This window comes from Oncorhynchus keta, chromosome 27 (assembly GCF_023373465.1).
Source record: "Oncorhynchus keta strain PuntledgeMale-10-30-2019 chromosome 27, Oket_V2, whole genome shotgun sequence".
NCBI lineage: Eukaryota > Metazoa > Chordata > Actinopteri > Salmoniformes > Salmonidae > Oncorhynchus > Oncorhynchus keta.
The window spans coordinates 32,657,916-32,679,018 of NC_068447.1; the positions used below are offsets into that span (position 1 = coordinate 32,657,916).

Sequence of the window (21,103 nt, forward strand, 5' to 3'; positions counted from 1 at the left end):
TGAAGGTGTAAAGAGTTCTCACCTGTAGCCCACATGCTACTGAAGGTGTAAAGAGTTCTCACCTGTAGCCCACATGCTACTGAAGGTGTAAAGAGTTCTCACCTGTAGCCCACATGCTAATGAAGGTGTAAAGAGTTCTCACCTGTAGCCCACATGCTACTGAAGGTGTAAAGAGTTCTCACCTGTAGCCCACATGCTACTGAAGGTGTAAAGAGTTCTCACCTGTAGCCCACATGCTAATGAAGGTGTAAAGAGTTCTCACCTGTAGCCCACATGCTAATGAAGATGCAAAGAGTTCTCACCTGTAGCCCACATGCTAATGAAGGTGTAAAGAGTTCTCACCTGTAGCCCACATGCTAATGAAGGTGTAAAGTGTTCTCACCTGTAGCCCACATGCTAATGAAGATGTAAAGAGTTCTCACCTGTAGCCCACATGCTACTGAAGGTGTGAAGAGTTCTCACCTGTAGCCCACATGCTGATGAAGATGTAAAGAGTTCTCACCTGTAGCCCACATGCTAATGAAGGTGTAAAGAGTTCTCACCTGTAGCCCACATGCTAATGAAGGTGTAAAGAGTTCTCACCTGTAGCCCACATGCTAATGAAGATGCAAAGAGTTCTCACCTGTAGCCCACATGCTAATGAAGGTGTAAAGAGTTCTCACCTGTAGCCCACATGCTACTGAAGGTGTAAAGAGTTCTCACCTGTAGCCCACATGCTACTGAAGGTGTAAAGAGTTCTCACCTGTAGCCCACATGCTACTGAAGGTGTAAAGAGTTCTCACCTGTAGCCCACATGCTACTGAAGGTGTAAAGAGTTCTCACCTGTAGCCCACATGCTACTGAAGGTTTAAAGAGTTCTCACCTGTAGCCCACATGCTAATGAAGGTTTAAAGAGTTCTCACCTGTAGCCCACATGCTACTGAAGGTTTAAAGAGTTCTCACCTGTAGCCCACATGCTACTGAAGGTTTAAAGAGTTCTCACCTGTAGCCCACATGCTACTGAAGGTTTAAAGAGTTCTCACCTGTAGCCCACATGCTACTGAAAGTGTAAAGAGTTCTCACCTGTAGCCCACATGCTAATTAAGGTGTAAAGAGTTCTCACCTGTAGCCCACATGCTACTGAAGGTGTAAAGAGTTCTCACCTGTAGCCCACATGCTAATTAAGGTGTAAAGAGTTCTCACCTGTAGCCCACATGCTACTGAAGGTGTAAAGAGTTCTCACCTGTAGCCCACATGCTACTGAATGTGTAAAGAGTTCTCACCTGTAGCCCACATGCTACTGAAGATGTAAAGAGTTCTCACCTGTAGCCCACATGCTACTGAAGGTGTAAAGAGTTCTCACCTGTAGCCCACATGCTACTGAAAGTGTAAAGAGTTCTCACCTGTAGCCCACATGCTAATTAAGGTGTAAAGAGTTCTCACCTGTAGCCCACATGCTAATGAAGGTGTAAAGAGTTCTCACCTGTAGCCCACATGCTACTGAAGGTGTAAAGAGTTCTCACCTGTAGCCCACATGCTACTGAAGGTGTAAAGAGTTCTCACCTGTAGCCCACATGCTACTGAAGTGGTAAAGAGTTCTCACCTGTAGCCCACATGCTACTGAAGGTGTAAAGAGTTCTCACCTGTAGCCCACATGCTACTGAAGGTGTAAAGAGTTCTCACCTGTAGCCCACATGCTACTGAAGGTGTAAAGAGTTCTCACCTGTAGCCCACATGCTACTGAAGGTGTAAAGAGTTCTCACCTGTAGCCCACATGCTACTGAAGGTGTAAAGAGTTCTCACCTGTAGCCCACATGCTACTGAAGGTGTAAAGAGTTCTCACCTGTAGCCCACATGCTACTGAAGGTGTAAAGAGTTCTCACCTGTAGCCCACATGCTAATGAAGGTGTAAAGAGTTCTCACCTGTAGCCCACATGCTAATGAAGGTGTAAAGAGTTCTCACCTGTAGCCCACATGCTACTGAAGGTGTAAAGAGTTCTCACCTGTAGCCCACATGCTACTGAAGGTGTAAAGAGTTCTCACCTGTAGCCCACATGCTACTGAAGGTGTAAAGAGTTCTCACCTGTAGCCCACATGCTAATGAAGGTGTAAAGAGTTCTCACCTGTAGCCCACATGCTAATGAAGGTGTAAAGAGTTCTCACCTGTAGCCCACATGCTACTGAAGGTGTAAAGAGTTCTCACCTGTAGCCCACATGCTACTGAAGGTGTAAAGAGTTCTCACCTGTAGCCCACATGCTAATGAAGGTGTAAAGAGTTCTCACCTGTAGCCCACATGCTACTGAAGGTGTAAAGAGTTCTCACCTGTAGCCCACATGCTAATGAAGGTGTAAAGAGTTCTCACCTGTAGCCCACATGCTACTGAAGGTGTAAAGAGTTCTCACCTGTAGCCCACATGCTAATGAAGGTGTAAAAGTTCTCACCTGTAGCCCACATGCTAATGAAGGTGTAAAGAGTTCTCACCTGTAGCCCACATGCTACTGAAGGTGTAAAGAGTTCTCACCTGTAGCCCACATGCTAATGAAGGTGTAAAGAGTTCTCACCTGTAGCCCACATGCTACTGAAGGTGTAAAGAGTTCTCACCTGTAGCCCACATGCTAATGAAGGTGTAAAGAGTTCTCACCTGTAGCCCACATGCTACTGAAGGTGTAAAGAGTTCTCACCTGTAGCCCACATGCTAATGAAGGTGTAAAGAGTTCTCACCTGTAGCCCACATGCTAATGAAGGTGTAAAGAGTTCTCACCTGTAGCCCACATGCTACTGAAGGTGTAAAGAGTTCTCACCTGTAGCCCACATGCTAATGAAGGTGTAAAGAGTTCTCACCTGTAGCCCACATGCTAATGAAGGTGTAAAGAGTTCTCACCTGTAGCCCACATGCTACTGAAGGTGTAAAGAGTTCTCACCTGTAGCCCACATGCTACTGAAGGTGTAAAGAGTTCTCACCTGTAGCCCACATGCTAATGAAGGTGTAAAGAGTTCTCACCTGTAGCCCACATGCTACTGAAGGTGTAAAGAGTTCTCACCTGTAGCCCACATGCTAATGAAGGTGTAAAGAGTTCTCACCTGTAGCCCACATGCTACTGAAGGTGTAAAGAGTTCTCACCTGTAGCCCACAGGGGGACCACTGAGAGGGTTGGAGCTGGTTCTTCCCAGGGCTTGTTGTTTCTGCTTCTTCAGAATCACCTCCTGGAGCTTCTGCTTAACCAGGGAACTGGCCACAGCACCTGTCAATCAACATAGATATAGAGACCATCAGACCAATCCCTACAATTACTCAGAGTGTTCCACCTTTCAACAGCAACATTGTAACTGAAGTGAAAGAACGTCTCCTTTTATGCCCAGAGCATGACATTGTAGCCAGAGTATGAAGATGAGATGGCAACATTTGGGAAAATCCCTTTCTATTTCAGTCTCCCTCTGCATGCTAGGAAGCTGTGACCATGCCGTCCCAGTGTGTGTGTGTGTGTGTGTGGAGGGGACTAGGGAGGGCATGGAGGACAGGGGGAGGTGACAGGAGGTGTCACTATTGATACGGTCAATATTGACACCGGTGCTGTTTGCACAGCTCGACTATGTTTTAACCACTGTTTTAGAGGAACTTCTTTCTCCAAAATGAGTGGCTCAGCTCTGTCTGTTCTGCTCTGAAAGTCAATACCGGCCCAGAAACTCCCTCCTACAGTAGTATGATAGTTGTCAGTAGTATCCAGTGTTCCTGACTGACAGTGAAACCCCATATTGTCTTGGATGGTAGTAAGATGAGGATCTATATATAATCTGGTGGTGTGTGTGTGTGTGTGTGTGTGTGTGTGTGTGTGTGTGTGTGTGTGTGTGTGTGTGTGTGTGTGTGTGTGTGTGTGTGTGTGTGTGTGTGTGTGTGTGTGTGTGTGTGTGTGTGTGTGTGTGTGTGTGTGTGTGTGTGTGTGTGTGTGTGTGTGTGTGTGAAAGGCAACAGGAACAGTGGGCTCTGTGTGAGGAGGAAGCAACACGGGACGTCTACTACCACAGCCCTCCCAGCATGCCTCAGCCCACAACACACAGAGATGAGCTGCTCTGAGCAGAGCCACAATGGTCCATTGACAGCCACTCACAGAGAACCGGGTTTGGGACCCACAGGGCAGGGGTCAAAACAACAGCACTACAGCTCATCCATCTTCTCTTCTCTTCTCTTCTCTTCTCTTCTCTTCTCTTCTCTTCTCTTCTCTTCTCTTCTCTTCTCTTCTCTTCTCTTCTCTTCTCTCCTCTCCTCTCCTCTCCTCTTCTCTCCTCTTCTCTTCTCTTCTCTTCTCTTCTCTTCTCTTCTCTTCTCTTCTCTTCTCTTCTCTTCTCTCCTCTCCTCTCCTCTCCTCTCCTCTCCTCTCCTCTCCTCTCCTCTCCTCTCCTCTCTCCTCTCCTCTCCTCTCCTCTCCTCTCCTCTCCTCTCCCTCTCTCTCCTCTCCTCTCCTCTCTTCTCTTCTCTTCTCTTCTCTTCTCTTCTCTTCTCATATCTTCTCCTCTCTTCTCTTCTCCTCTCTTCTCATCTCTTCTCTTCTCCTCTCTTCTCTTCTCTTCTCCTCTCTTCTCTTCTCTTCTCTTCTCTTCTCTTCTCCTCTCTTCTCTTCTCCTCTCTTCTAATCTCCTCTCCTCTCCTCTCTTCTCATCTCCTCTCCTCTCTTCTCTTCTCATCTCATCTCCTCTCCCCTTCTCTCCAGGGCCCTACCAGATACTGTCTGACTAGAGGAATGCTCAGAGACCTCACGGATGTATTTATGGACATGCAAAGACAGAGCACTAAATTACTGTTTTCCTCTGCTTGTTGTAAGAGACAAGATATTTGGTGTTATTTGTGTCTAGGTGCTATTTATGATGACTCAGTCTGTTGGGAGTAGACAAAAAGCAATGCCTCTCAAATCGGTGTCCCTGTCGGTTTTTGCCCAAGGCATTCTTTGGCTGTTTGGTGAGAATATTTACATTTGTAGAGTGTATGTGCATTTATCTGTGTTTATATATATATATGTGTGTGTGTGTGTGTGTGTGTGTGTGTGTGTGTGTGTGTGTGTGTGTGTGTGTGTGTGTGTGTGTGTGTGTGTGTGTGTGTGTAGGGTGTTTGTCTTGCGAAAGTGACTGTTTCACTTTACACATCATTGTGCAGAACACCAACCAATGAGGATAACAATAGGGGAGAGTGGGGTATATTGAGCAATTCTTTGAAAAACAGCACTACATCAAAGTGAAATATAGTATTCATTATAACAAAGAACATCCCATCATGCTTAGGGTCATGTATGAAAACGCTGGGAAGGCCATTATTTTGGTTACCATGTCTATGTCCCCATAGGATGACATCCACAGGGCACGAGTGGTCACTGAATGGTTTGATGAGCATGAACACGATGTAAACCATATACCATGGCCGTTTCAGTCACCAGATCTCAACCCAATTGAACACTTATGGGAGATTCTGGATCGGTGCCCAGGACACCGTTTTCCACCACCATCAACAAAACACCAAATGATGGAATTTCCCGTGGAAGAATGGTGTGGCATTCCTCCAATAGAGTTCCAGACACTTGTAGAATTTATGTCGAGGTGCATTGAAGCTGTTCTGGCTTGTGGTGCCAAACATCCTATTAAGACACTTTGTTGGTGTTTCCTTTATTTTGGCAGTTACCTGTATGTCAAAGTTTAATTCATGGAATGGGAGTGGTATATTGTATATCTTAAATGTACATTCGGATATAGATCTCTCTGCTCAATATTACCCTTCCATTTCTTGACCAGTTGTCTGGGACAGAGATGTTGTTTTCGATGTGCCAATTCATAGGCAAGTTCTCTGCACTTGAGGCTACTAAAGCTCATGAAACTGGTCTACAATATTGTTGATATGTTTAGCAAGCTCCAAGTCATCAGATAAGACCTTGTGTGCCTCTGCTACTCTATCATAGCCTCTCTCCTGCACAGGTACAGGTTCCTTTCGTTGTTGTAGATGTACCTCTCTAGTGTCATTCAGTCTCTTCGTTCATCCCAAATGGACTTCTTCCCTTCTTTCACTAACTTGGCTGCTCTCTCAAGAACTCCAAGGGGGGCTAGACCTCTGCTTGTTTGACGTTGATCTTGAGTTCAATACACAGAAATACTGTGCATATTATGAATAAAACGGAGAAAATGGCATCAGCATTTGTATGGCGATACGCTGGCCATTGGCTCAACTTACCCTGGGGCAAACGGTTTGGATCTATTAGCCCACACGGCTACGAGGATGAACTTTCATGCTAGGTTTAGGACCTCCTGTTGAAGCCGATAGAGACCCCAACTGATGTACAGAACAATGTTAAAACAGCATCATGAAACCTTTAACACAATACATTGGACTTGGTAAAAATATAAATAAATGTACCTAACTTGCGAACCACTTTTTCCGTGCTTCACAGACTCCATGAAACCATGACCTATTCCAAACGATTTGGTCACATGATTCATTGTGTGTGTGTGGTTTCCTAGAAACAAGGGGTGGCTCAACTTGACCCACTGGCTCAACACAACCCACTCTCTCCTACTACAGTGTACAAGCACACACACACACACACACACACACACACACACACACACACACACACACACACACACACACACACACACACACACACACACACACACACACACACACACACACACACACACACACACACACACACACACACACACACACACACACACACACACACACACACACACACACACACACACACACACACACACACACACACACAGTGAAACTCACTCTGTTGGCTCTTGTCCTTGTGCCACAGCTGCTGCAGCTCTTGCTGTTTCTCCTGCTCACTTCTTCGTTGTTCCATGTTAAACTGAAAGCCGACGAGACAGTCATTAAAGTGCGTGTGGAAACAGGAACAAGTGCCGCTCTGATCTGGGAATGTGTGACATATGGTGGCGGAAAGACTTGGGCTAATCAGTGTAAATGGGGCATGAAAGTCATTAATACGAGCTAAAATGTACAAGAAACATTACACATGAAACATTAGAGACATGTAATGCAATTTATGGGTTCCTTTCACATCAGTGTGTGTGTCGGTGTTTGGCAACAGTGTGTGCTGAGAGCAGCCCGAACGATACAGTACGTACCCGTATGTGCTGATGCAGCTGGTGCTGGGAGAAGGTAGTGCAGGGCTGGTGGGAGAAGGGGCTGTGGAGCAGAGGAGGGTGCAGGGCCGTGTCCGAACCCGGCCGCATCACACGCTCCGTCACACGCAGGTCCATTGGGACTGACCCCAGGGGCGCCGACACCGAGGGCTCTAGGGGAGGGAGGGGAGAGAGTTGAGTTTCTCAGAAAATCCATTTCTTACTTCCAACCTCTTGACTTCAGGTCAAGTGTTTAATTATTGTACGGCAGTAACACTTGACTCCCAGAAACTGGAGGGGATAGGAGAGTACTTTGACTAAAGAGAAGAGAGAGAGAAAGAGAGACGTGACAGAGAGGGAGATAAATAGACCAGAGACACAGCCCACTCAGTGTATGAATGTGAGCGGCGATCCCACACTGGACACGACACATACAACAAGAATGTCTGCTGTACATATATAACACTGTCTCACAGCCTTTCCCTCTCCCCTCCACTGTCTCTCAGCCTTTCCCTCTCCCCTCCACTGTCTCTCAGCCTTTCCCTCTCCCCTCCACTGTCTCACAGCCTTTCCCTCTCCCCTCCACTGTCTCTCAGCCTTTCCCTCTCCCCTCCACTGTCTCTCAGCCTTTCCCTCTCCCCCCCACTGTCTCACAGCCTTTCCCTCTCCCCTTCACAGTCTCTCAGCCTTTCCCTCTCCCCTCCACTGTCTCACAGCCTTTCCCTCTCCCCTCCACTCTCTCAGCCTTTCCCTCTCCCCTCCACTCTCTCAGCCTTTCCCTCTCCCCTCCACTCTCACAGCCTTTCCCTCTCTCCTCCACTGTCTCTCAGCCTTTCCCTCTCCCCTCCACTGTCTCTCAGCCTTTCCCTCTCCCCTCCAGTGTCTCACAGCCTTTCCCTCTCCCCTCCGCTCTCTCAGCCTTTCCCTCTCCCCTCCACTCTCTTAGCCTTTCCTTCTCCCCTCCACACTCACAGCCTTTCCCTCACCCCTCCACTGTATCTCAGCCTTTCCCTCTCCCCTCCACTGTCTCTCAGCCTTTCCCTCTCCCATCCACTGTCTCACAGTCTTTCCCTCTCCCCTCCACTCTCACAGCCTTTCCCTCCCCCCTCCACTGTCTCACAGCCTTTCCCTCTCCCCTCCACTGTCTCTCAGCCTTTCCCTCTCCCCTCCACTCTCACAGCCTTTCCCTCTCCCCTCCACTCTCACAGCCTTTCCCTCTCCCCTCCACTCAGCCTTTCCCTTTCCCTCTCCCCTCCACTCTCACAGCCTTTCCCTCTCCCCTCCACTCTCTCAGCCTTTCCCTCTCCCCTCCACTGTCTCTCAGCCTTTCCCTCTCCCCTCCAGTGTCTCACAGCCTTTCCCTCTCCCCTCCACTCTCTCAGCCTTTCCCTCTCCCCTCCACACTCACAGCCTTTCCCTCTCCCCTCCACTGTATCTCAGCCTTTCCCTCTCCCCTCCACTGTCTCTCAGCCTTTCCCTCTCCCCTCCACTGTCTCACAGCCTTTCCCTCTCCCCTCCACTGTCTCACAGCCTTTCCCTCTCCCCTCCGCTCTCACAGCCTTTCCCTCTCCCCTCCAGTGTCTCACAGCCATTCCCTCTCCCCTCCACTCTCACAGCCTTCCCCTCTCCCCTCCACTGTCTCTCAGCCTTTCCCTCTCCCCTCCACTGTCTTACAGCCTTTCCCTCTCCCTTCCACTGTCTCTCAGCCTTTCCCTCTCCCCTCCACTGTCTCTCAGCCTTTCCTTCTCCCCTCCACTGTCTCACAGCCTTTCCCTCTCCCCTCCACTGTCTCACAGCCTTTCCCTCTCCCCTCCACTGTCTCACAGCCTTTCCCTCTCCCCTCCACTGTCTCACAGCCTTTCCCTCTCCCCTCCACTGTCTCACAGCCTTTCCCTCTCCCCTCCACTGTCTCACAGCCTTTCCCTCTCCCCTCCACTGTCTCACAGCCTTTCCCTCTCCCCTCCACTGTCTCTCCTCATTCTAGATTCTTCACTGACATAAATGTCTGATTAGCATGATAATCCAGGACATTTGCATTGCATGGGTGAGCCAGGGGGAAAGATTGCCTTGCCGCGCTCTACAACAGGATCCAGAACGGGGTTGGGAAAGAGCTATGGGTTTTACCGCACCGTGCTGACACACATGCATTCACCCTCTCACACACGGATACGGACACAGAGACTCAAAACAATTATTGACATAATTGCCAAGTCTTTGGTTGAGTTTATAACTACACACACAAAGTCTCAATTGTCTGAGGCTTTGTAAAGTGAAATGATGTACTGTACATTTCATGAAGTTTGACTTGGCCTGCTTCCAAATTCCAAGCAGCGAGAATGTTTCTGCCTTGTGTCAAGACCTGCAGGCAGTAGAACTGTTTCTCACAGCTGGGTTGAGGAGGGTGTGGAGTGACTGAGGGTGAGATAGATATATTCTATAGCCTACAACACTGCTGTGGTGTGTAGTGTGCAGTGCCTGTGCATGTGTGAGAGGAGAAAAGCCTCCTTCGTACACACTGATATAGCCAGCTGTGTACTCTCACATCCCGAATGGGAACAACAGATGATGTGATTCATGCCTTAGTTTGGACGCCCATGGAAATCCAAGGGCTGTTTGCAGGCCCTCACAGTGCACAGCCAGCTGGGGACAGCGTCAACATATACTGTATCATTACACAAACACTTCATTGTTCACCCGACGAGCATTATTACTGTTTAACTAAATCAATCACTCCCTACTGCTAATGAGAGAGAACCAACAAAAGTGTGTTTATCTAGGAATGAAAGATGAGCTTTTCACAATCCTATTGTAGGAATGAAAACGGGCTGGTGAGGTCGCTGTGTGGGTGTGTGTGTGTGTGTGTGTGTGTGTGTGTGTGTGTGTGTGTGTGTGTGTGTGTGTGTGTGTGTGTGTGTGTGTGTGTGTGTGTTTTTCTGTGTAAAAATGAATGCAGGCATTGCAAACGCGATGGGGGGAAGCCTTCTGATGGATATTTTTGTCTTTTAAAGTCCAGTTGGTGTGTATAAATGTGGCCGTAACAACCGGGCCACAACATCTACTGGCACAGCCCTCTGATTAAGGCCTCCATGTTAGGAGGCTGGAGAGGAGGAAGGCGAAAAGCTTGACAGAATGTCATCAATGTTTGGAATTATTAAATACCTTCTTGACGAGGAGTCAACAGGCTCTCTGTGTGCATCCCAATTGACACCCTACTCCCTATATAGTGCACTACTTTTGTGCATAATATAGGGACTAGTGATCTATTTAGGAGACGCTGACCAGAGTCTGACAAATGAGGAGGAACAAGTGGATTATTCCAGGAACGTAACATCAGCGACTCATAAAAGGAAACAAAGGGGACCAGTCATCAGCAGAAAACACCAGCGCCTTTTCTGTTTGCATCTCTCTCCCTCCGCCAGCTATATTTAGAGACAACATTCACCTGTACAAGACTTGTTTTTCACCACTCTCCATCACCTTTCGTTTCCACAGTAATGGAACCCACTGGGAAAGGGGATGAGTATGTGAGTGAGAGAGAGTGTTTGCCTGTGTGTGAGTGTTTGCCTGTGTGTGTGTGTTTGCCTGTGTGTGTGTGTGTGTGTGTGTGTGTGTGTGTGTGTGTGTGTGTGTGTGTGTGTGTGTGTGTGTGTGTGTGTGTGTGTGTGTGTGTGTGTGTGTGTGTGTGTGTGTGTGTGTGTGTGTGTATATATATATATATATATATATATGTATATGTTTGCCTGTCTGTGCTGTGAGAAAGATACCCTGTTTGTCTGAAATATGAAACTGGCTGATGGACAAACTCATAAAAATGTCAAGCAAATGTGAGCAGGACTGCACATAGAAATGCACAGTCTGTTTTTTTGTCTGTCTGAGGAAGACTCAGTGGAGTGTAGCATCTTAACCATTACAGTACAACAGACAGAGGCAGTGTCCTGAATGGCATCCTAATCCCACGTTTGACTAGAGCCCTAAGGGCTTAGCTCAAAAATAGTGAACTATATCACATTACAGCCTAAGTCATGGTCTCTGTGATCTGAGAGGCTGTGAAGTCATAGTCTCTGTGATCTGATGGGCTGTGAAGTCATGGTCTCTGTGATCTTATGGGCTATGAAGTCATAGTCTCTGTGATCTGATAGGCTGTGAAGTTATAGTCTCTGTGATCTGATAGGCTTGCCTACGGAGCTTGCCTACGGAGCTGCTCTTCCTCCCGGGGAAGGACTGCCCGTTCCATGATCTCGCCATCACGGTTGACAACTCCATTGTGTCCTCCTCCCAGAGCGCTAAAAACCTTGGCGTGATCCTGGACAACACCCTGTCGTTCTCAACTAACATCAAGGCGGTGGCCCGTTCCTGTAGGTTCATGCTCTACAACATCCGCAGAGTACGACCCTGCCTCACACAGGAAGCGGCGCAGGTCCTAATCCAGGCACTTGTCATCTCCCGTCTGGATTACTGCAACTCGCTGTTGGCTGGGCTCCCTGCCTGTGCCATTAAACCCTACAACTCATCCAGAATGCCGCAGCCCGTCTGGTGTTCAACCTTCCCAAGTTCTCCACGTCACCCCGCTCCTCCGCTCTCTCCACTGGCTTCCAGTTGAAGCTCGCATCCGCTACAAGACCATGGTGCTTGCCTACGGAGCTGTGAGGGGAACGGCACCTCAGTACCTCCAGGCTCTGATCAGGCCCTACACCCAAACAAGGGCACTGCGTTCATCCACCTCTGGCCTGCTCGCCTCCCTACCACTGAGGAAGTACAGGTCCCGCTCAGCCCAGTCAAAACTGTTCGCTGCTCTGGCCCCCAATGGTGGAACAAACTCCCTCACGACGCCAGGACAGCGGAGTCAATCACCACCTTCCGGAGACACCTGAAACCCCACCTCTTCAAGGAATACCTAGGATAGGGTAAGTAAGGGTAAGTAATCATTCTCACCCCCTTTAAAAGATTTAGATGCAACTGTTCCACTTGTAAAGGTGTATGACAATTTGTGTTCTGGATAAGAGCGTCTGCTAAATGACTTAAATGTAAATGTACCTAGGATAGGATAAGTAATCCTTCTCACCCCCTTTAAGATTTAGATGCACTATTGTAAAGTGACTGTTCTGGATGTCATAAGGTGTCATAAGGTGAATCTGATGGGCTGTGAAGTCATGGTCTCTGTGATCTGATGGGCTGTGAAGTCATGGTCTCTGTGATCTTATGGGCTATGAAGTCATAGTCTCTGTGATCTGATGGGCTGTGAAGTCATGGTCTCTGTGATCTGATGGGCTGTGAAGTCATAGTCTCTGTGATCTGATAGGCTGTGAAGTTATAGTCTCTGTGATCTGATAGGCTGTGAAGTCATAGTCTCTGTGATCTGATAGGCTGTGAAGTCATAGTCTCTGTGATCTGATAGGCTGTGAAGTCATGGTCTCTGTGATCTGATAGGCTGTGAAGTCATAGTCTCTGTGATCTGAGAAGTCATGGTCTCTGTGATCTTATGGGCTATGAAGTCATAGTCTCTGTGATCTGAGAAGTCATGGTCTCTGTGATCTGATGGGCTATGAAGTCATAGTCTCTGTGATCTGATAGGCTGTGAAGTCATAGTCTCTGTGATCTGATAGGCTGTGAAGTCATAGTCTCTGTGATCTGATGGGCTGTGAAGTCATAGTCTCTGTGATCTGATGGGCTGTGAAGTCATGGTCTCTGTGATCTGATGGGCTGTGATGTGATGATGAAATCATGGTCTCTGTGCTCGGATAGGCTGTGATGTGTTGAAGTCATGGTCTCTGTGCTCTGATAGGCTGTGATGTGATGATGAAATCATGGTCTCTGTGCTCTGGTAGGCTGTGCTGTGATGATGAAGTCATGGTCTCTGTGATCTGATGGGCTGTGAAGTCATGGTCTCTGTGATCTGATGGGCTGTGAAGTCATGGTCTCTGTGATCTTATGGGCTATGAAGTCATAGTCTCTGTGATCTGATGGGCTGTGAAGTCATGGTCTCTGTGATCTGATGGGCTGTGAAGTCATGGTCTCTGTGATCTGATGGGCTGTGAAGTCATGGTCTCTGTGATCTGATGGGCTGTGAAGTCATGGTCTCTGTGATCTGATGGGCTGTGATGTGATTATGAAGTCATCTCTGTGCTCTGATAGGCTGTGATGTGATGATGAAATCATGGTCTCTGTGCTCGGATAGGCTGTGATGTGTTGAAGTCATGGTCTCTGTGCTCTGATAGGCTGTGATGTGATGATGAAATCATGGTCTCTGTGCTCTGGTAGGCTGTGATGTGATGATGAAGTCACGGTCTCTGTGCTCTGATAGGCTGTGAAGTCATGGTCTCTGTGATCTGATGGGCTGTAAAGTCATGGTCTCTGTGATCTTATGGGCTATGAAGTCATAGTCTCTGTGATCTGATGGGCTGTGAAGTCATGGTCGCTGTGATCTTATGGGCTATGAAGTCATAGTCTCTGTGATCTGATGGGCTGTGAAGTCATGGTCTCTGTGATCTGATGGGCTGTGAAGTCATGGTCTCTGTGATCTGATGGGCTGTGAAGTCATGGTCTCTGTGATCTTATGGGCTATGAAGTCATAGTCTCTGTGATCTGATGGGCTGTGAAGTCATGGTCTCTGTGATCTTATGGGCTATGAAGTCATAGTCTCTGTGATCTGAGAAGTCATGGTCTCTGTGATCTGATGGGCTATGAAGTCATAGTCTCTGTGATCTGATAGGCTGTGAAGTCATAGTCTCTGTGATCTGATAGGCTGTGAAGTCATAGTCTCTGTGATCTGATGGGCTGTGAAGTCATAGTCTCTGTGATCTGATGGGCTGTGAAGTCATGGTCTCTGTGATCTGATGGGCTGTGATGTGATGATGAAATCATGGTCTCTGTGCTCGGATAGGCTGTGATGTGTTGAAGTCATGGTCTCTGTGCTCTGATAGGCTGTGATGTGATGATGAAATCATGGTCTCTGTGCTCTGGTAGGCTGTGATGTGATGATGAAGTCACGGTCTCTGTGCTCTGATAGGCTGTGAAGTCATGGTCTCTGTGATCTGATGGGCTGTAAAGTCATGGTCTCTGTGATCTTATGGGCTATGAAGTCATAGTCTCTGTGATCTGATGGGCTGTGAAGTCATGGTCGCTGTGATCTTATGGGCTGTGAAGTCATAGTCTCTGTGATCTGATGGGCTGTGAAGTCATGGTCTCTGTGATCTGATGGGCTGTGAAGTCATGGTCTCTGTGATCTGATGGGCTGTGAAGTCATGGTCTCTGTGATCTGATGGGCTGTGAAGTCATGGTCTCTGTGATCTGATGGGCTGTGATGTGATTATGAAATCATCTCTGTGCTCTGATAGGCTGTGATGTGTTGAAGTCATGGTCTCTGTGCTCTGATAGGCTGTGATGTGATGATGAAATCATGGTCTCTGTGCTCTGGTAGGCTGTGATGTGATGATGAAATCACGGTCTCTGTGCTCTGATAGGCTGTGAAGTCATAGTCTCTGTGATCTGATGGGCTGTGAAGTCATAGTCTCTGTGATCTGATGGGCTGTGAAGTCATAGTCTCCGTGATCTGATAGGCTGTGAAGTCATAGTCTCTGTGATCTGATGGGCTGTGAAGTCATAGTCTCTGTGATCTGATGGGCTATGAAGTCATGGTCTCTGTGATCTGATGGGCTATGAAGTCATGGTCTCTGTGATCTGATGGGCTGTGAAGTCATGGTCTCTGTGATCTGATGGGCTGTGAAGTCATGGTCTCTGTGTCCTGATGGGCTGTGAAGTCATGGTCTTTGTGATCTGATGGGCTGTGAAGTCATGGTCTCTGTGATATGATGGGCTGTGAAGTCATGGTCTCTGTGATCTGATGGGCTGTGAAGTCATGGTCTCTGTGATCTGATGGGCTGTGAAGTCATGGTCTCTGTGATCTGATGGGCTGTGAAGTCATGGTCTCTGTGATCTGATGGACTGTGATGTGATTATGAAGTCATCTCTGTGCTCTGATAGGCTGTGATGTGATGATGAAGTCATGGTCTCTGTGCTCTGATTGGCTGTGATGTGATGATGAAGTCATGATCTCTGTGCTCTGATAGACTGTGATGTGATGATGAAGTCATGGTCTCTGTGCTCTGATAGGCTGTGATGTGATGATGAAGTCATGGTCTCTGTGCTCTGATTGGCTGTGATGTGATGATGAAGTCATGGTCTCTGTGCTCTGATAGACTGTGATGTGATGATGAAGTCATTGTCTCTGTGCTCTGATTGGCTGTGATGTGATGATGAAGTCATGGTCTCTGTGCTCTGATAGGCTGTGATGTGATGATGAAATCATGGTCTCTGTGCTCTGGTAGGCTGTGATGTGATGATGAAGTCACGGTCTCTGTGGGCTGATAGGCTGTGAAGTCATGGTCTCTGTGATCTGATGGGCTGTAAAGTCATGGTCTCTGTGATCTTATGGGCTGTAAAGTCATAGTCTCTGTGATCTGATGGGCTGTGAAGTCATAGTCTCTGTGATCGGATAGGCTGTGATGTGATGAAGTCATGGTCTCTGTGCTCTGATGGGCTGTGAAGTCATAGTCTCTGTGATCTGATGGGCTGTGAAGTCATGGTCTCTGTGATCTGATGGGCTGTGATGTGATTATGAAGTCATCTCTGTGCTCTGATAGGCTGTGATGTGATGATGAAATCATGGTCTCTGTGATCGGATAGGCTGTGATGTGTTGAAGTCATGGTCTCTGTGCTCTGATGGGCTGTGAAGTCATAGTCTCTGTGATCTGATGGGCTGTGAAGTCATGGTCTCTGTGATCTGATAGGCTGTGAAGTCATAGTCTCTGTGATCTGATGGGCTGTGAAGTCATGGTCTCTGTGATCTGATGGGCTATGAAGTCATGGTCTCTGTGATCTGATGGGCTGTGAAGTCATGGTCTCTGTGATCTGATGGGCTGTGAAGTCATGGTCTCTGTGATCTGATGGGCTGTGAAGTCATGGTCTCTGTGATATGATGGGCTGTGAAGTCATGGTCTCTGTGATCTGATGGGCTGTGAAGTCATGGTCTCTGTGATCTGATGGGCTGTGAAGTCATGGTCTCTGTGATCTGATGGACTGTGATGTGATTATGAAGTCATCTCTGTGCTCTGATAGGCTGTGATGTGATGATGAAGTCATGGTCTCTGTGCTCTGATTGGCTGTGATGTAATGATGAAGTCATGATCTCTGTGCTCTGATAGACTGTGATGTGATGATGAAGTCATGGTCTCTGTGCTCTGATAGGCTGTGATGTGATGATGAAGTCATGGTCTCTGTGCTCTGATTGGCTGTGATGTGATGATGAAGTCATGGTCTCTGTGATGTGATGGGCTGTGAAGTCATGGTCTCTGTGATCTGATTGGCTGTGATGTGATGATGAAGTCATGATCTCTGTGCTCTGATAGACTGTGATGTGATGATGAAGTCATGGTCTCTGTGCTCTGATAGGCTGTGATGTGATGATGAAGTCATGGTCTCTGTGCTCTGATTGGCTGTGATGTGATGATGAAGTCATGGTCTCTGTGCTCTGATTGGCTGTGATGTGATGATGAAGTCATGGTCTCTGTGCTCTGATAGACTGTGATGTGATGATGAAGTCATGGTCTCTGTGCTCTGATAGACTGTGATGTAATGATGAAGTCATGGTCTCTGTGCTCTGGTAGGCTGTGATGTGATGATGAAATCACGGTCTCTGTGCTCTGATAGGCTGTGAAGTCATAGTCTCTGTGATCTGATGGGCTGTGAAGTCATAGTCTCCGTGATCTGATAGGCTGTGAAGTCATAGTCTCTGTGATCTGATGGGCTGTGAAGTCATAGTCTCTGTGATCTGATGGGCTATGAAGTCATGGTCTCTGTGATCTGATGGGCTATGAAGTCATGGTCTCTGTGATCTGATGGGCTGTGAAGTCATGGTCTCTGTGATCTGATGGGCTGTGAAGTCATAGTCTCTGTGATCTGATGGGCTGTGAAGTCATGGTCTCTGTGATATGATGGGCTGTGAAGTCATGGTCTCTGTGATCTGATGGGCTGTGAAGTCATGGTCTCTGTGATCTGATGGGCTGTGAAGTCATGGTCTCTGTGATCTGATGGACTGTGATGTGATTATGAAGTCATCTCTGTGCTCTGATAGGCTGTGATGTGATGATGAAGTCATGGTCTCTGTGCTCTGATTGGCTGTGATGTGATGATGAAGTCATGATCTCTGTGCTCTGATAGACTGTGATGTGATGATGAAGTCATGGTCTCTGTGCTCTGATAGGCTGTGATGTGATGATGAAGTCATGGTCTCTGTGCTCTGATTGGCTGTGATGTGATGATGAAGTCATGGTCTCTGTGCTCTGATAGACTGTGATGTGATGATGAAGTCATGGTCTCTGTGCTCTGATTGGCTGTGATGTGATGATGAAGTCATGGTCTCTGTGCTCTGATTGGCTGTGATGTGATGATGAAGTCTTGGTCTCTGTGCTCTGATAGACTGTGATGTGATGATGAAGTCATGGTCTCTGTGCTCTGATTGGCTGTGATGTGATGATGAAGTCTTGGTCTCTGTGCTCTGATAGACTGTGATGTGATGATGAAGTCATGGTCTCTGTGCTCTGATAGACTGTGATGTGATGATGAAGTCATGGTCTCTGTGCTCTGATTGGCTGTGATGTAATGATGAGATGTGGTTATTGAAGACTGGTTCCATGCTGGCCTGAGGGATAATGAATCCAACTGAACAATGAACAGACAGAAGACAATGAGTTTCTCCTCCTCCTCTCGCCTTCCCCAGAATATTGTTCTCCGCTCTGGACTGGTTATACCAGTATGGCCAGTGTGTACGGGAACCTTTCTCCCTCTGGTCCCTCCTCCAGATTAGGCAGAATGACTGATTGAGTAAGTATGAAACCACGCCTTTCTGTAACTAGACACCCTTTACCTCGTATAACCTCTATCACTCCACTCATCAGTTGACATGATCATTCTGCATGGAGAAGTTATGTGTACAGTACCATAACTGTAGTATGAAGTTGGAGTACACACATTCACCCCCCAAAAAAACAAAACAAAAAAAACAACATGTCAACTGCTGACATTTGTATCCTCTGAATAGGGTTAGAAAACGGGGAAAAGTGTAGGGAACAGACAGTGGTGACACTATCAACACTATAGTCTGTGTTGATGGAGGCTGAGCTGGAGCTGAGTGACGTCCTCTGTGGTCAGGTCTGCTAGGAGAGAAAGGAAACTGGAACAATGGAAGCCAAAGTGTCAGAGTAAATCTCAGGCCCGGCTCCACAGAGAGAGCGGGGCAGACCGGCTGGGCCTCTAAATTAGGCGTCTCAAAATAAAAAGGCCAAAAAAACAGGAAGTATTGACCAAGTGACATCTGCTCCAATTGGGTCAGACGCCTCCCCCTGCCTCCCTCCCTCCCCTACCTCCTTTTGTTTATGCTGACTGGACTGGAGCCTCTAATTGGCATGTCCACATCTATTTTGGGGTGGGAGGAATGTTTTTTTCAGGCTCTGCTGCTAATTTCTATGATGACTTTTGTTTTTCCTCCTCATCAGAGGTCCTGTCCATCGGCCCAGAGGATATGTAGCACAAACAACATCCTCCGGGGAAAATGTATTGAATATGTATGCGCATAATGTGTATAATTTTTTTTTTAAAGGAACCTTTCGGAAAATATAAATGTATTTGTTAATGCAAAGGTGTGTATGTGTGTCTGAGTGTGCAAACAGTCCTTTAGGGCTTGTAGATAAGCCTTGTCACTCTGCATACACTAAAAGATTGATGACAGTCCACAGAATGGTGCCAGTGGCGACACCCAGGAATACAACAATTGTCTGCAACTAGGGTTGCAAAGGGTCTAAAATGTTCCGGTAAATGTCCCAGGAATATGGGGAATTTTGCTTAAATTAATCAACAAAAGTTAGCTTATAACAATTAACCTTTTTTGTGGGATACACATATGGCAATTCTAGGTGTTATATTTTGGATAAACTATCCCCAATTCAACGGAATTGCAACCCTTTGCATGCACAGTGCACTCTTCCATCACATGTGCAGCTGATTCTCAAGATCTTGCACACTAATGAGATGCTATTGAGCCCACACGACTACAATGTCTGAGCCAAGGACTACATGCTTTCTGGTAAGTTCTGATTACAATACTGGGTGGGGTGAATATATTTTATATGACATACATGATTTTTTGTTAACAAGTAAATAGTAGCCAACAGCAAAGTGTGTTTAAATAATTTCTAACTTGTTACCAATTTCTGCTAGTTAGTTTTTGCTACCATGTAGGTTTTAGCTTGCTTGAGCCTGTTAACTGAGTAGTGTTAATTCACCAGTTTCCATACATGTTGTCACGTTCTGACCTTTATTTCCTTTGTTTTGTCATTATTTAGTATGGTCAGGGCGTGAGTTGGGTGGGCAGTCTATGTTTGTTTTTCTATGATTTGGGTATTTCTATGGTTCGGCCTAGTATGGTTCTCAATCAGAGGCAGGTGTCATTAGTTGTCTCTGATTGAAAATCATACTTAGGTAACCTGGGTTGCACTGTTTGTTTGTGGGTGATTGTCTATGTTGATGGCTTGTTTCAGCGCAGCTCACATTAGCATCACGGTTGTCATTTTGTTTACTGTTTTTGTATAGTGTTTCAGTGTTCAGTTCTTTCTTTAATTAAACATTCAACATGAACACATATCACGCTGCATTTTGGTCCTCCGATCCTTCTCGCCTCTCCTCTTCAGATGAAGAGGAGGACGACCGTGACACATGTTTAACATTTCTCTTACAAAGGAGTTGTTTAATATAACTGCTTAACTATTTATCTGTATTTAGTTTTTGTCATTTTTTTCTAATCTTTACAGGAAAACGCCACGGAAACTATCTGATGTGAGGAGACATTTCACTGCAGCTAATGTAGAAGGAAAAGCTGTGTACATTTGCAAATACTGTGCCAAATCATATGTGAAGAATGAAACAAAGATTCAGAATCATCTGGCCAAATGCATAAAGTTCCCTCAGTGCTCACAACAAGCAACCTGACAAAAGTCCCTCTACTTCTATTCAAGGTGAAAATGAGGAATCAGACACCTTATAGAGAGTGACAGCTCATGGTCCTCCTGGAATCAGACACCTTATAGAGAGTGACAGCTCATGGTCCTCCTGGAATCAGACACCTTATAGAGAGTGACAGCTCATGGTCCTCCTGGAATCAGACACCTTATAGAGAGTGACAGCTCATGGTCCTCCTGGAATCAGACACCTTATAGAGAGTGACAGCTCATGGTCCTCCTGGAATCAGACACCTTATAGAGAGTGACAGCTCATGGTCCTCCTGGAATCAGACACCTTATAGAGAGTGACAGCTCATGGTCCTCCTGGAATCAGACACCTTATAGAGAGTGACAGCTCATGGTCCTCCTGGAATCAGACACCTTATAGAGAGTGACACCTCATGGTCCTCCTGGAATCAGATGTTTTTTGACTCAATGGAGGAACGTAGTCAGAGAAATGCTGATGAATATCTTGCTCAGACAGCTTATACGCAACTGGTTCACCTCTGATGCTCACAGGCAATGTGTATTGGAAGAGATTTCTGAATGTTCTCCACCCAGCATACACCCCTCCAACCAGACATGCTTTATCTACTAATTTGCTGGATGCAGAGTTCAACAGAGTTCAAGTGAAGGTCAAGCAAATCATAGAGAAAGCAGACTGTATTGTAATCATCTCTGATGGGTGGTCGAATGTTTGTGAGCAAGGAAAAATTAACTACATCATCTCCACCTCAACCAGTATTCTACAAGAGCACAGACACAAGGAACAACAGACACACCGGTCTCCACATTGCAGATGAGCTGAAGGAAGTCATCAATGACCTTGGACCACAGAAGGTATTTGCACTGGTGACAGACAATGCTGCGAACATGAAGGCTGCTTGGTCTAAAGTGCAGGAGTCCTACTCTCACATCACACCCATTGAAACTGCTCCTCAAG

General features: G+C 46.8%; 1 protein-coding gene and 1 long non-coding RNA gene across 12 annotated transcripts in view; one reads left to right on the plus strand and one right to left on the minus strand.

Moving 5' to 3' along the window:
- The window catches only part of LOC127912522 (uncharacterized), a 3,705-nt gene extending 1,092 nt beyond the window's left edge, over positions 1-2,613 (plus strand). For all 11 annotated transcript variants that reach the window (XR_008083057.1, XR_008083053.1, XR_008083056.1 and 8 more), the window contains exons 2-4: positions 1-325; positions 1,606-2,405; positions 2,485-2,613. The exon at positions 1-325 is cut by the window's left edge. This is a non-coding gene — a long non-coding RNA (uncharacterized LOC127912522). The remainder of the gene's footprint in view (positions 326-1,605; positions 2,406-2,484) is intronic.
- Positions 2,614-3,088: 475 nt separating this feature from the next.
- LOC127912521 (histone deacetylase 7-like) overlaps positions 3,089-21,103 on the minus strand; it is a 66,925-nt gene continuing 48,910 nt past the window's right edge. The window contains exons 3-5 of the mRNA XM_052482173.1: positions 7,115-7,284; positions 6,756-6,837; positions 3,089-3,222 (exon numbers count right to left, since the gene is read on the minus strand). Coding sequence (XP_052338133.1) covers positions 3,098-3,222; positions 6,756-6,837; positions 7,115-7,284 — 377 coding nt within the window. The 3' untranslated portion in view covers positions 3,089-3,097. The remainder of the gene's footprint in view (positions 3,223-6,755; positions 6,838-7,114; positions 7,285-21,103) is intronic.